Source organism: Labrus mixtus, chromosome 3 (genome assembly GCF_963584025.1).
Source record: "Labrus mixtus chromosome 3, fLabMix1.1, whole genome shotgun sequence".
Classification (NCBI taxonomy): Eukaryota; Metazoa; Chordata; class Actinopteri; order Labriformes; family Labridae; genus Labrus; species Labrus mixtus.
Window position 1 is genome coordinate 32010702 of NC_083614.1, and position 14895 is coordinate 32025596.

The 14895-nt window shown below is 40.8% G+C and overlaps 1 protein-coding gene across 1 annotated transcript in view; it reads right to left on the minus strand.

The window, feature by feature from the left end:
* Positions 1–11920, minus strand: part of anos1b (anosmin 1b) — a 57325-nt gene extending 45405 nt beyond the window's left edge. The window contains exon 1 of the mRNA XM_061034593.1: positions 11597–11920. Within this exon, the coding sequence (XP_060890576.1) occupies positions 11597–11899 (303 nt within the window). The 5' untranslated portion in view covers positions 11900–11920. The remainder of the gene's footprint in view (positions 1–11596) is intronic.
* Between the last annotated feature and the right edge of the window lie 2975 nt (positions 11921–14895).

A 14895-nucleotide genomic window follows, 5' to 3' on the forward strand; every position in this document is an offset into this window, starting at 1 on the left:
CAAAGGGACTCTGCAGTTTGAACAGAGTTTGGTAATTAATTCCACCATCGGGGGACTAAAGAGGAAGAAAGTCTAGCTAGAGACTTAGGGCGTGGTCACACTGGCCATCTGTACCGTGCCGTACTCAAGCACGATTGGCCCCCCGCTGTGCCACTCCCACACTGAAAGCACGATTTCCTCTTGTACATAACGTCGTAATACAACACATGCATGCTTTATGTTATGAAGCGTGCTCAGTTGACAAACAGGCGGACGAGAGAGCGACAGAGAGCGACAGAGAGACAGAGAGAGAGAAAGAGAAAAAGGGACTTGCGGCCGAGTCTGCGGCCGCACATCAGAGAACAACACAGAGAACATGACAGCTACTTTGTGTCTTATATTGTGTCATGTTAGTCAGATACAGACATGAAACTCTGGATTTCTCCAGAATGAAATCTGTCAGCGTTGTGTACCCGTGTGCTTGTGCTCGTGCATGAAGTGTACCGTGCCTCTCCGCAGTGTGCCAAAGCCAAGGAAGTGTACCGTGCGGTGCGAACTGGACTTTAGGGTTGAAGCGTGCTTGGGCACGGTACGGATGGCCAGTGTGACCGCTCCGTATCGTGCTCCTAAAGGCATCACAGTCTTGTTATTGCTTTAAGTAATGATCAATCCCAGCAGATTATACAGCCACATAAAGATATTCTCCCTATAACTGTGTGAACAAGATGATCTACTTGTTTATTTAAATGTAATATGTTCTATTAAGAGGGAAAATTCCAGGGAGAAAATGATCCCATATTAAACAATGTTAAGTTTGCTTTACATGAGTTTGATTATTTAAATATTTAATATAGTTTTAATATTTTTCCCTGTTTTTCTAAAGACCGATTTCAGTAAGTGAGGTCATTTTCCAAACTCCTTACACTGCTGCAGCTGACTAATATGACACAAAAATGGTTTTGAATGCTAATCATATCCAGATTAATCCTAATCAAATCTACATGGCAGCTCTAATGAGCTCTCAAACTCCCCCAAAAATATACAAATTCAACAGTCTCCAAGGTATCCAATAAAACATATTCTTCATTTTGTCATTAATGTTCTCGTGTGTCCTTCACTTAGACACTTCATCAAGGCTTCCCCTTAGGCAGAAGGATAGTTACCAACCTTCTTTAAACATACTCATATCTAAAAGGCTCATAGCAGGTAAGTCTTTTTTTTTTTTCCCGTGAGGGCTCCAAGACTCTGGAACGACCTGCCCGTGGAGATCAGGTCGGCAGAATCAGTCATCTCTTTTAAGTCCCTTCTTAAGACACACTTTGTCCAGCGAGCCTTTCCTGATTTTTGTTGATTTTAAATTGTTACTATTTTCATTCCTTTAAAATAATTGTCTATTTTACAGTTCTTTTAAAAGGGATTTTATATTTTAAAGTGCTTTTTATTCCTTAATCTTGTCTTGTTTATTATTCTATGACCTGCCTGGTTTATATATTTGCTGTTCTTGTAAAGCACTTTGTAACATGCTTTTGAAAAGTGCTCTATAAATAAAGATTATTATTATTCAAAGGGTATGTCTGTTTGTCTGTCTGTTAGATAAAATTGTGCCTATACAGACCTGGCTAATCCAGATGATTCTGCTTCTAATTCCTCCTTTCTTTATGATGGTTAAAACAGATTTCACAGAGGAAAAGCCCACAAACATTTCTTTCTGTCTTTCTGTCAAAAAATTAACTGGAGAAGACATGAAAACCCCAGTGATGACATGCTGAAGATGCTTCACTCAAAGAACTGTAGAGACAGTGTAAAGGCTGGTTAAGCATCCCCAGATTTTCTTTTGATGAGATACAAAGCTGCCCCCCCCCCCCCCCCGCTGGCCTCACATCTTCATCCCCGCTCTCAATCATTTTCACACTTTCTTTTGAATCTGTCCTTTTTGCCCTCCCTTCTTTTTCTGTCACTTCTCTCCAGCTCCCTCTGAAACACACACATACACAAAAGTGGATTTTTTTTGGGGGGGGGGGCATTTTGTGCCTTTCATGGAGAGATAGGACAGTGGATAGAGTCGGAAATCAGGGAGAGAGAGAGAGAGTGGGGAATGACATGCGGGAAAGGAGCCACAGGCTGGATTTGAACCTGGGCCGCCCGCTTTGAGGAGCAAGGCCTCCATACATGAGGCGTGCGCACTAACCACTGCTCCACCAGCGCCCCACATAAGTGGATTTTAACAGTCATTGCAAAGTCAATTTCAAGGGACATATTTGCTGTCATAAACAATCACAGCATATTTGATGGGCCTGTGCCATGTGGAGATCAAATGGTGGTCAAAGTGGAGTTTTGATGGGTTTGCAAAATGTGTGTGTGAGTTTGGTGTGTGTGTGTGTCTGCGCAGCAAAAACAGCTGCATAAAGCTGCAAAAAAAAAACGACAGGGAAAGAAAGGGACGATTGAAAGAAGAGAAAAGAAGTTGGATGAAGGGGGACTGAGAGGAAATGGGAGTGAGGGAGGAAGTTGAAAAGAGCAGAGGGAGGCGGACAAAACGGAGGTGAAAGATGGAAATAAATATTAGTTAATAGAAGCGGGGAGGACACTGGCAAGGAAGAAGTGGATACTAGTTATGAAACAGGACGCAATAAATTTTGGTGACTGCTGTTCATCTGGCCAGAGGGTTATTTTAATAATGGGAAGCCAACTTTTAATAGTGTGTTTTCATCCTTAGTGGAAGAACGTTATTAATAATGTAAAAACCTTTTATTGTTTCTCTTAACTTCTGGAAACAGAGGAAGCTGTGCGTAAGTTTTTATGTATTTGAAAACATTAAAAACCGATATGAAATGAGAACCGAGCTCTTTGGTCTTTTGAGCATTTACGGTTCATGGCTGAATAAAAAAATCCTTGTGCAGTCGTTACAAGGTACCTTGCATGAAAACTATCCAGAGAATTTAACTTCGACCCAACTTATGAAATATGACTTAAAACATAAAAAAAGTGCAAAGAATTCATTTTAACGATGGATTTCCATGTGGCTGGATTACACAGCGAGCACATGGTATTAAACTTTTCTATCCTTAGAGGGATTGAAAGGAGACATTTTCCCTGAATCTGCGACACAAGAGACTTGTCAGAAACATGACTGACCCTCCGCAGTGGGAGAAACACATGGTCCGTGGTGAAAGCTGCGTCCACAGTAATCATTGTTAAAGACAAAAACAACCTGATACTACTGGATGCAACAACAGGAAAGAGGTAGAGAAACAAAACCCAACGTGCATAAACACATAGAGGAACATGTGCACGGTCGACATGCAAGCGCACAGCTGCAGACACCCTTCAGTGTTTGAAAGAGACTGAGATATAAATCACACTTTGGCCAGATGCAGCGATAAAAAGTGAGCCTGTGTGTGTGTGTGTGTGTGTGTGTGTGTGTGTTAGAGAGAAAGACAGTGAGAGAGAGAGAGAGAGAGAGAGAGAGAGAGAGAGAGGGTGTGTGCACATATTATGTGTGTGTGTGTTGTGGTCAGTGTTTGTGGTGAGGTGCAGTAGAAAGTCTATTTAACACGATGCATTAACTCTCCTAATCACACCCAGATGACCAGAAGCAAACACAGCTACGGTGTATGTGTGTGTGTGTGTGTGTGTGTGTGTGTGTGTGTGTGTGTGTGTGTGTGTGTGTGTGTGTGTGTGTGTGTGTGTGTCTGTGTGCGTAAGTGTGTGTGTGCTGTTTCTGTAAGTGTGTTTGCGGTGAATGTAAAGTTGCTCCAAAAAAGCCTTTGTTGAGGTCTGAATTTTCCAGACAGAAGCCCTTAATTAGTTTGTGTGTGTGTGTGTGTGTGTGTGTGTGTGTGTGTGTGTGTGTGTGTGTGTGTGTGTGTGTGTGTGTGTGTGTGTGTGTGTGTGTGTGTGTGTGTGTGTGTGTGTGTGTGTGTCAGTCTCAGTCTTTCTGGTACGAGCATCCCGTAAACAACAAGAGTCACAACAGAGAGCGAGGTCGTTACACGGTCCTGAACGTTGCCTCATCCGATTGCTATGTCGGCACTGGACTGTGGTTTCGGTTCACTTCCGACAGCAGCATGTCTGAGAGCCCATTGGTGCAAAAAACATCAATAAATAAACAACAAATATTTCCCAAATTGCCAACTTTTGGAGAATGAGACGACTTTGAAATCTTAAAATTGGAAGCTGCCAGAAACTGAGTCGCCTGTCAACTAGAAAAGACTCCAGAAAATAACCGGTCCTGACCAAGAAATAGTTTAGACACTTCAACTCGATTAACTCTTTTATTATCTTTATTTTTGCACCAATCAAATATATGAGATTCAGTGTGTTCATTTTGGCGTTTTGAGATGTGTTCAGACAGAAATCTCATTAAGTTACTTGTGGGATTATTTTCTTTATCAATGTTTGTTAGACAAGAACTTCCACATTTGTAGGATAATCAAACGCTGTCAAATCTGAGTTCATGACAACACTTAGAGAGCAAAATAGCTCAGTTAATTCTGTATCCCTCTGAGGGGACTGTGCAGATTAACTACTACAACCTGAGTTTCTTCACAGCATTGGAGCATCTATAGTGAATAGTAGATTTATTTGAACTACCAGATCATATATAAGGCTGCACTGTGGCTTACTGCAGCATTATTAAACTACCTTTTCTCTGTGATTTCACTGTAATAAATGTTTGCAGGAAGGTTCTGCTTTGTCATGTTAGTCGCCAAGATTACAAATATATATTTTTTTTACATTTTTTTTAAAATTTCACAGAGATTGAATCAACCATTTGAATTATAGGACATCTGGAATATCGCAGCAATGATCTGGTTTTTTTGACACTATATCTCAAACAATTGTGTTTCTTGCTAACGGCCTTGTAGATCATCTTGTCATGCAAAATGCCTCAACCAACCAAACGTGTTTTCAAACCGGTGATGACACGAATGCAAAAAATCCAAGTGCCTGTGTTTTTTTTTTAAAGGTTTATTTTTGGGGCTTTTTGTACCTTTTATTGAGAGACAGGACAGTGGATAGAGTCGTTGCATCAAGGAGAGAGAGAGAGTAGGGAATGACATGCGGGAAAGAAGCCACAGGCTGGATTTGAACCCGGGCCGCCCCACTTGGAAGACTACAGGGATGGGTACGAGTACTCGACGTTGACCCCATTATTCGAGTAACATTTGGTTACTCGCTCACCTGTGCAAGCGCTGCTTTAGGCTACAAAACTTGAACTCATACAGCGTTACATGTGTGACCCAGCTTTTTGTTTTCGCCTAACTGAATATACTAGGTAGGAAAATAATTAACAGGACACAAAGGTAATGACTTCTCCGGCCACGGCTTCAGCTTTAGTACACACAGAGCCAGAGTTCAGCAAAAACAGCTGTTTTTTTACGGCAGCTACGGCAACTCTCTAGGAACATATTATTACACCGTTATTAACAAAAACAGAAGCGTCTGCTACACCTGCAACATGTCAGTCAAGAAAAGTGATGAAATACTAGTTCGATGCTTAACCACATGCGCTTAAAGCACAAGTAGAAAACAGCGGAGACAGAAAACAGGCAGTCTCGCATCACGTCATTTGCTAGCCCTGTTAGCACACGTCGCTAACAAATCGTTGAAATCGAAATCGTAATCGCTTTCTGTTGTTGGTTATTTATTTATATTTATGTTTAAATATTGGATGTTTATGTCATTTTACAGGCATAAATTCTACAAGTATTGTAGAGTACTCGTTCATTAGGTAATTTGAGTAATCGAGCACAGGGATTACTGTAAGTTCCCATCCCTAGTTGATATTGTTACCTTTGGTTACAGGCTTTGTTTAGCTGTCTCCTCGTTGTTCTTGGCGTTATTTCTAACTTGAAATACCTGGCAGTATCAGTATCAGATATAAAAGCTCCCATAGTTTTTGAAGTGGTGAAGACTCTTTCTATCCATCTCTCTTTCTGTAGCTGAAAGAACAAAGCAATGCCGCTTAATGCTTCTCCATCCCAGCTGTGATTTACTGCCTTGGAATTTCTCATCCTGGTTTCAGGTGAGAGTCACTCCTACGCTGCCAGAATTTTATCACCGTGTGGTTCTCCTGATCAAATGACAGTACAGTCACAAAGCCGCAGAGAGAGAGAGGCTTTATCTCCGAGGAGAATCAAGCAAGCCTTTGTCTCCTGCAGTATCCACCCTGCTGCCTGTCTCTCTGCTCCCCTGTCTGCCTGCTCTGCATGAGCCTGTGCATCAGTTCATCAGGTTTGTAACACCTGTCTGTTTGTGCGTCCACCTGTCTTTCCATCGTCCAATGCCTGTCCATCTATCTACCTGCCTTCATCGGGGCCGTCGTCTGTCTCTGTGCAACCCGACCCGCTCGTTGTCTCTGGTCTTTTTCAGAGCATGACTGGTTGGCTGACCGACCTCTGGGCTGATTAGAGTTACCTACCGCAGAGCAGCCGGGACACACACACACACACACACACACACACACACACACTCACGCGTAAACATGAATGCACAGGCGGCTCATTCAGCCTCGCTCTGGCTCTAAAGAACCTGGCTCGAACTGCTCACCCATCCGCTCATCATCACCACAGACCTGTGAGTGTTTAAGACACGCAGTCTAATCTGATTAACTACGTATGTGCACACAGATCCAGCTTTGCAGGCGAGGCGGACGTCTTCTCCTTATTTTTAGGGGTTTACATCAAGGAGGAATTTTTTGGAATATGACAACATACCAGTATATATGTGCTCATGTGCACACAAACAGCTATAATTACAATATTACTCCATACAAGGGAAAGTAGTGGAAAGCCCAGAGAAGCTGTAGAAAGAGAGGTGTAAATAGAAAACTGGTGACTCACATTCTAGTGGCTACACACACTAACCACACACACACACACACACACACACACACACACACACAAACTCAGCGTTCACCCACATGAAGCCAGAGGAAGCATTGTGTGTGTTTGTGTCAGAGTGTGGTGGATGAGTAAAGACCTATTTATCGTCACTGATGTTATAGTTACTGGAGCTGTTATCAAGAGGTTTTTCTATGTTTTTAAATGAATGAATGTGTAGTGTAGACACACAGTCATTCCAGAAACTCTCTGATGTGATACTGTCCTATATTAAAGGAGTGATGCTACTCCTCAGGAAGTGGCTGTGAGGGCACTTGTTTACTTTTTCTCAAAGTTAGAGGCTCTTCAAATTTGGTAAAATACAACATTTCCAGTGGCCCTTTATAAGGCTTTATATGTGATTTTTTGATCCAGCAGATGTCGCCCTTGAGCACCAGCATGAAACCAAAACAACTTGCGGTGCATTGTTGTGTTAGCATGCTAATGCTAGCGATCTTTATTATGCTCGTATCTTCACACTGCATGTAAATTTACCTGAAATGAGCGTGATCTAGAAACACAGTTAAGCAGTGAGTACAGTATGTTATTCTTCTTTTCTCTAGTCCCTCAATTAAACAACTTTTATACACGAGGGGAGGAGTCAGCCGGCCGTCCGGGCGATGTAAACAAAGTGAAGATAGGACTCTGAAAACTCTGAAAACATCACAGACAGTGGGACTCGGGTGTTACACCCATTGTAGACAGTCATGACTCACAGAGTTATTTTCAGAGGATATACTTGATTTATATTATATTTAAGTGTGAAAAATCACATATAAAGACTTTAAATAGGTTTATCACACATCAACACGGTCCTTTCCCGCCTTTTTCTCTCCTATTCTACTATGATATATTACATTTTTTATTTAAGACTAAAAATTATGATTATTTTCATTACAGAGTAATTTGACTATCGATTTCTTGATTTTTTAATGAAACCTCAAGAATGAGATTGCGGATACAAGCAGCTGAAATGAGTTTCCTCCAAAGGATGGATGTTCTTAGAGATAGGGTGAGGAGCTCTGATCTCTGGAACAAGCTTGGAGTAGAGCTGCTGCTCCATTGGTGCTCCAACTGGCTCCTTAAAGGGATACTTCACCCGTTGAAACATGAATCTGTATTGACATTGGGTCATATATGTAGAAATGTGAAATACATTTTGAAGTTGGTTCCTTCTTGGCCGAGAAAAGGCAGAAAGTGTCTTTTTGGCTCATGTTGATGAAAGACACCGAATCCCAGAATGCACAGCACTGCAGGCCACTCCCACTAAGGTCCTCGATTTCAGAATCAGAATCGCTGGCCGCCGGGGCTAGCAGCCAAAACACAAGACCGGCCTGTCGGCAGCAGCCGTCTCGGCGCTATATTTATATTTTTTCACCATTATCAGCTTTCTCCATAGAGCCTGTTAGCATAGCTTCCAAGAAATATGGCGGACGATATTTCCGTCACTGGAAGCTCCTTTTCAGATTTAGGAATACAGAACTTTCCAGTCTCAGGGGGAAATGAGGGCGGGATGCACGACCATTCAAAAATACTACCAGGTTTCTAATGATACAAAGATAAATGCAAATGGGTGAAGTATCCCTTTAAGGAGGTTCGGTATCGTATTAGGATGCTTCCTGGTCGCCTCCCTTTGGAGGTCTTCTGGTTATTGTCCAACTGGAATGAGACCCCGGGGAAGACCCAGTGCTCTCTGGAGGGATTATATATCCCATCCAGCCTGGGAACGCCTCAAGATCCCCCCAGGAGGAGCTAGAAAACGGTCCAGATAAGCGGAAGAAAATGGATGGATGCATTTCTTGATTTGGCACTTTGATAAATTATAGAAAAAAATCCTGTCACAGTTTTTCCACAGCAGAATGACATTCATTGTCTCATAAAGGCAAGCCCATATATCCACTGGCCTAAAATAATCAGTATAATCAATATGGGTCATGGTCTTTTCAAAGATTTGCAAATATAGCCTATATGTTTTGGGATATGTGTCAATAAGAAACTTTTTTTTAACCAAATTTAAAATGCAGAAAATCTAAAATGCAACACTGAAGAAAAAAATCATTACCTACCAAGTCAGAAGTGTACAAACTATTTAGGTGCATTTTAGAACATTTAAGGTACCGACCTTAAGAATCCTCAACACACATCACATTTGATGATTAAAGCCTTTAACTACCTCCCAGTTAGTAGGTCTTGTTTCCTACGCTGCTGTTTGATGCTCAACATCTGACTACTGCCCTTCACTTCATAAAAGTTTAAACCAAATGTTCCCTTTCTCACACCTCTATTCCAGAAACTCCACACACACACACACACACACAGTTCAACACACTGCAATGCAAGAGAGTCATCCAGAGGCCACCCTCATTATCCAATGCACAGGTGGCGGAGGTCTTTTTCTGGATGGACTAGGACCAGACCAAACTTTCACTTTTTTACATGACCATATGCAAACACAAACCACATACACACACAGATATGCACACACTTTCTTCTACACACCTCAGAGCCACTGGGGCTAAACTCTGCGGTTAATGACTTTCCCACCCACTACACAGCATGCACATGTTGAAGCCGTTAACGATAAGTGGCTTTTTTCAGAACTTGGTAACGTCCTATAATGTCCCTGTTAATCTCACATTCCTCACTACAAAGGCCACCGAAACACAGGCCAGCGATTTCACAGAGATGACTAATTTTTGTCAACAACTTAAATAATGTTAAGGTTACATTTAACCCTCTGATGACTGGTGCAGGGGAATCAGAGTGACATCAAAACAACACTTTTATCCTTCATTTTCAGTTGGAAACCAAGTCACTGTTTTTAGTCAATATCACTCTTTTTTACTTTGATGAAGTATAAAGGCTGACATTGATCCAATGTACTTTTTATCAAGACGATACAGCAGCTCAAATCACTGCACAACAAGACATTAAGTTGACATTTCTTTACAGACCTTCCAGAGCAAAGAGCTTTAATAAAACACAACTAAGGGACAGGCGATTTAACCATGGTCATACCTGTTGGCTTGGCTTTTTCTCCAGAGTTAATGTTTGTCTATGAGAATGTATTATTTCATAATTTCTATCATATTATTGAAGGAAGCCTCAGCCATTCATACCACAGAACGGCTATCCCCAACTGCACAAAACGTTGCTCATCCCTCACTTCACATGTCCCCTTTCATTATCTTCCTAGAACAATTTGGAGGATTGTGCTTGTTACATGGCTGACAGCATGAGACCTCACTCCTCTAGGTAATCACCTAATCAACCTCACCTGTTTCACCCAGCAACTGAAGGATCAGCACCTGAGAGGCTCCATATAAACACACACTGACTCTGCAGCTCTCTGTCACTCATGTTGGATCATCGTTCTCTGTCAGTTTTTGTGTTTTGGATCATTGTTCTGAAAGGTTTGTGGTCAGTTTGGACGAGGTAAGTCGGGGTTTCCCTACATTTGCGACACTTACTTAGTTAACTTGGTTAGAAACACTAAGTGTGGTTTGTCTCTTTCAATATTTTGTAGAGAAGTTAGTTAGGTTTGTTTTTGGATTTCTTTATAAGAGGTTAGAGACTAGTTAGGTCTGATTTTGTTTTGTTGAGTTTATTTCTTTGACACATCCACTTTTGTCCAATCGTCACCCTCCGCACCTTGTTCATCAAATTCAGTTTTCTTTTGTTGTTCTAAAATAAACCTTTTCTCATTGATAACAACAACTCTTTGTCGGTTCTTTGGTTGTCATTTACTTGCCTGCTGTTTCAAGAGACGTGAAAGTGCTGTTTGCCTACATAAATGAATTAAATATAATTTAAATAAAAAATCAGTTTGGCTAAATTAAGACTACTGTAAGCTGAACTGCCTACTTGATACCACTTACGGGGTCAAGACCCTGTAGGGCAGTGGTGTCTGAACTTTTTTTTTCTTGCGGGCCAAAATTGTCGTGTTAGAATCGCTTGTGGGCCACAGGATTTGTTTTTTAAAATCTAGTGGAAAAAATAGTAAGGCTTTGTAGATCAGAATCAAAAGGCTCACTAAAGAAACTTTAATAAAAGAAATCAAACATTTTGATTTCTTCGTTCTACTTTTATTTGTGGTTTTTTTCTCAGCATCAAGCTTGTAACGTGGGTTTTTTTTTTTTTTTTGGAAAAGCTTTCTGCATTTAGCTCAGGTCATCAAATGGTTAAACAACAGTCCGCTTGTTTGCAAAAACTTTGCATACGTTTTTTTTCATAGTTTACAAAAAAATGTGGAAAATAGTAAAAGCTGTAGATTAATAAAAACAACATACATTTTCTATTTTAGGAATATTGTTCAGCCCTTGTTAACCTGAATAAGATAATGTCCCAATCTTAATCAAGGCCTCGGGCCAAAATCTTCTGATTCTTCATGTGAAGTCACTGGCCGCAAAAAATTCCCTCAAGGGCCGCAAATGGCCCTCGGGCCGCACTTTGGACACCCCTGCTGTAGGTTGTCAGGGTAGCGCGTGTTGACAACAACTCAATTAGTGAATTAAATTACCTCTGAGGGTCACGTAGGGGTTTAAATACACGTCAAACTAAGATGTTAAGATTCTGGTTTAAGAGGCACCGATCATAAAACAGGTTATTCACTCGTTATCACAGTTTTTATTTCATGATTAATTTATTTTGTGGACTCTGGTGATTCATGTCTGCCGCTCACTGTGCGTCATGTTTCAGTAAAACCTCATTAATAAAGAACAAGGTGACTGTACCTGTAGGTGTCTGAAGGCAGCAGTCAGCTGGCTCATGTGCAGACTGAGGCACCTGGACGTGCATCTCGCGCTGTAGATTTTCTCCTGAACATCCTCGAGCTCCGGTGAACTCCTGCGGGCGCGAGACACCGCAAAAAAACCCACCGCGCACAGGAGCACGAGCACCAAACCGGTCCGGCACACTGACATCACACCGGGGGGGATATTACAGGAAAATAAAACCTTGTAGGTAATGTTCCTCCTCGTCAACGTCCTGCTCTCGCGACCCTTTAAGTGCAGAATGAAAACACTGTGCGCGTGCATGGAGGGAAGCAGCTCAACGCTCCACGCGGACACTCCCACCACCGGTACACGTGCTGCCACGCGGAGTTATAGTAGTCTCTCAATCCGTAGTATCCCTAACCACAGGTCACCCACCTCTTTGCTTTACTTTGTAGCCTATAGGTTAAAGCAGGGGTGTCCAAAGTGCGGCCCGAGGGCCATTTGCGGCCCTTCAGGGGATTTTTTGCGGCCCGTGACTTCAAATAAAGAATCACAAGATTTTGGCTCACGGCCTCGATTAAGATTGGCACATTATCTTATTTTTCTTTTTCATGTTAACAAGGGCTGAACAATATTCCTAAAATAGAAAATGTTCAGTAACATGTATGTTGGTTTTTTTTTTTTTTTTTTTTTTTAAGTCTACAGCTTTTACTATTTTCCACATTTTTTTGTAAACTATGGAAAAAAAAAAAAACAACAACTTGTGCACAGTTTTTGCGCTAAATGCTAAATGCAGAAAGCTTTTCCAAAAACATGAACCACGTTACAGGCGAGATTCTGAGGAAAAAAAACGAAGTAGAACGAAGAAATCAAAATACTTGATTTCCTTTTATTAAAGGGATTCTTCGGCGAGCCTTTTGATTCTGATCTACGAAGCCTTACTATTTTTTTCAACTATATCCTAAAAAACAAAACCTGTGGCCCGCGAGCGATTCTAACACGACAATTTTGGCCCGCAAGGAAAAAAGTTTGGACACCACTGGGTTAAAGTCTTCTAACTTCATACCAACTTCCCCAACTATCATCACCTGCATGTGCAGATTTCATCATCTCGATATCCATCACATCATCAGATCTCATCCAACTTCCTCTTAACTTTGTTTGGAGTCTTTGTTGGGGCAGCATTTGACTTTACAACACAATCCTTTTATGGTTAACATGGGTGTATATAAAGACTTAATGGTGTGTGTTAAATTTCAAACAAAGGTATTGAAAATACAGCCTATCAATCTTTAAAAATTAGGTTTGGCTACAATATACAACATAATGCAGCGTTTTTTAATCATTAGGCTACTTATTTGACCCATTAGGTCCAAAGATTAGTCAACACATTTTCCAAACGAAACTTTCCCATAAGATGTCAAAATCTGCCATGCATCTGAAGATCACCAACTCCAATCATTTTCCGTCCTCTACATACATCACTTACACACTCACACATGCACACCTTTACTTTACACTTCATCATTATGCTGCATTGAATAGGCTATCTTCTCGTATGTATCACCCAGGATTTTTTTGTGTCATTTTTGTCATCTTTACTTTTACCTCAAATGCTTTATCAGTTTCATCATCAACCTTCCTAAAACAGCACATGTCACTCTGCTGTTCATCTCCTTACGCTGGCTCCCAGTTACTGCTCGCATCAAATTTAAAACTCTGCTGCTCGCTAACAAAACAGAGACAGAAACATCTCCTCCTTACTTTAACTCTCTGATCCAGGTCTACACTCCCTCCCTCCCTTGATAACGACGACTTATAAGATGGTTTCTATACTGATTAGAGCTCTCAAGAACTGCCCTCAATGTTGTGCTTTGCCTCTGGTCACTTCCTGTCAGCACCTGTGTGTCCAATCAGACTCAAAGCTGATCGTTTGCTCTTACTGACATTGTTCTCTTTTTTCTAGATCCTTGCTTGTGTTGTTCTTACTCTCTGATGTACGTCGCTTTGGATAAAAGCGTCTGCTCAGTGAATTGTAGAATCATGGTCATTATCGTCACCATTAACCAAATCATTAAACTTCATGCCAGCATTTTGAAATCAAACACTACAATAGTCATTATTACCTTCTTTATGAATTCATATGATTGGTGCTTAGACAACAAGATGAACATCACATCTATTCTCTTGTCTTTGTTGCTGAACTCACATGAACTTTCAGGACTTTTATAATCTTAAATATTTTCTCTTTAGTCACCTACATCACCTTAAACTCACGTCTTCCTTCCTCATCTCCACCATCCTCACATATAGCAACTTTTAACTGAGTTAGTTTGAAAAACAATGAGCATATTGTTCAAAATAAAGCTGCTGCTATAAATAGATTAAAAACAAGCAGATAAACAGAGAGAATACATTCATAGCCTGATGTTTTGCATTGCAGGCTATTGTTCTAGGTCTATTAACACTTCCCTATTAACATTCTGTAAAACAAACCTCCCTTTATAATCCGGGAACACTCTCCGAGGGTATTTATGAAAGCAGACCAATAAACAAGCACTTATTAATGGGGAAAGAGACTTAAAGAATGTGTTGAGGTAGGTGTCTGTCACAGAGCCAGTCAGAGCATTAGTCACCACATTTCAACTGGAGCTGCAGAGCCAAGTGGGGCTTATTAGATCCAGAGCCAAAGCAAGATGTTTCAGGACACATGGTTGAAAGCTCTATCTGTTTATATGAAACTTTATCGCAGTGGAGGAGACGTCTCTGCTGGCAACGAGAGGTAGAAAGAATCACCTAGGTTTTGATTTAGGGGAAATGAAGATGTATAAATATTTAGTGAGTACTGTGAGGAGTGTTCTTGGCTCTGATGTGGAAAGTAGACTTTTAATTCTGTCTTCATATAGGAAGGATTGCATACTGTATGTAGACATATAGTCAGGACCAAAAGTTAACACTCAAAGTTATCTACATGTTCCCATTACTCATGCTTTTTTTTTTTTTTTTTGAATGTCAGAAAAAAAGGGACATTGCCTACATATATTTCAATCAGAATCAGAATCGGGGTTCATTGCCAAATACATTTACACATACAAGGAATTTGACTTGGTGTATTGGTGCAAAACAATTAACAAGGAAATGAAGCAGAACTAGCAACAACTTAAAAACAACGTTAAAGTCTGGCTTTGTGAATGTTAAGGGTGTTAACATTAAAAAATGTGCACATTCATTGTGTGTTTTTGGCTTTATTGTGGACAGAGTTTTCAACAGATTCATGAAATAAATGGTACCTGATTGCAAAGGCCAGTCACATATCT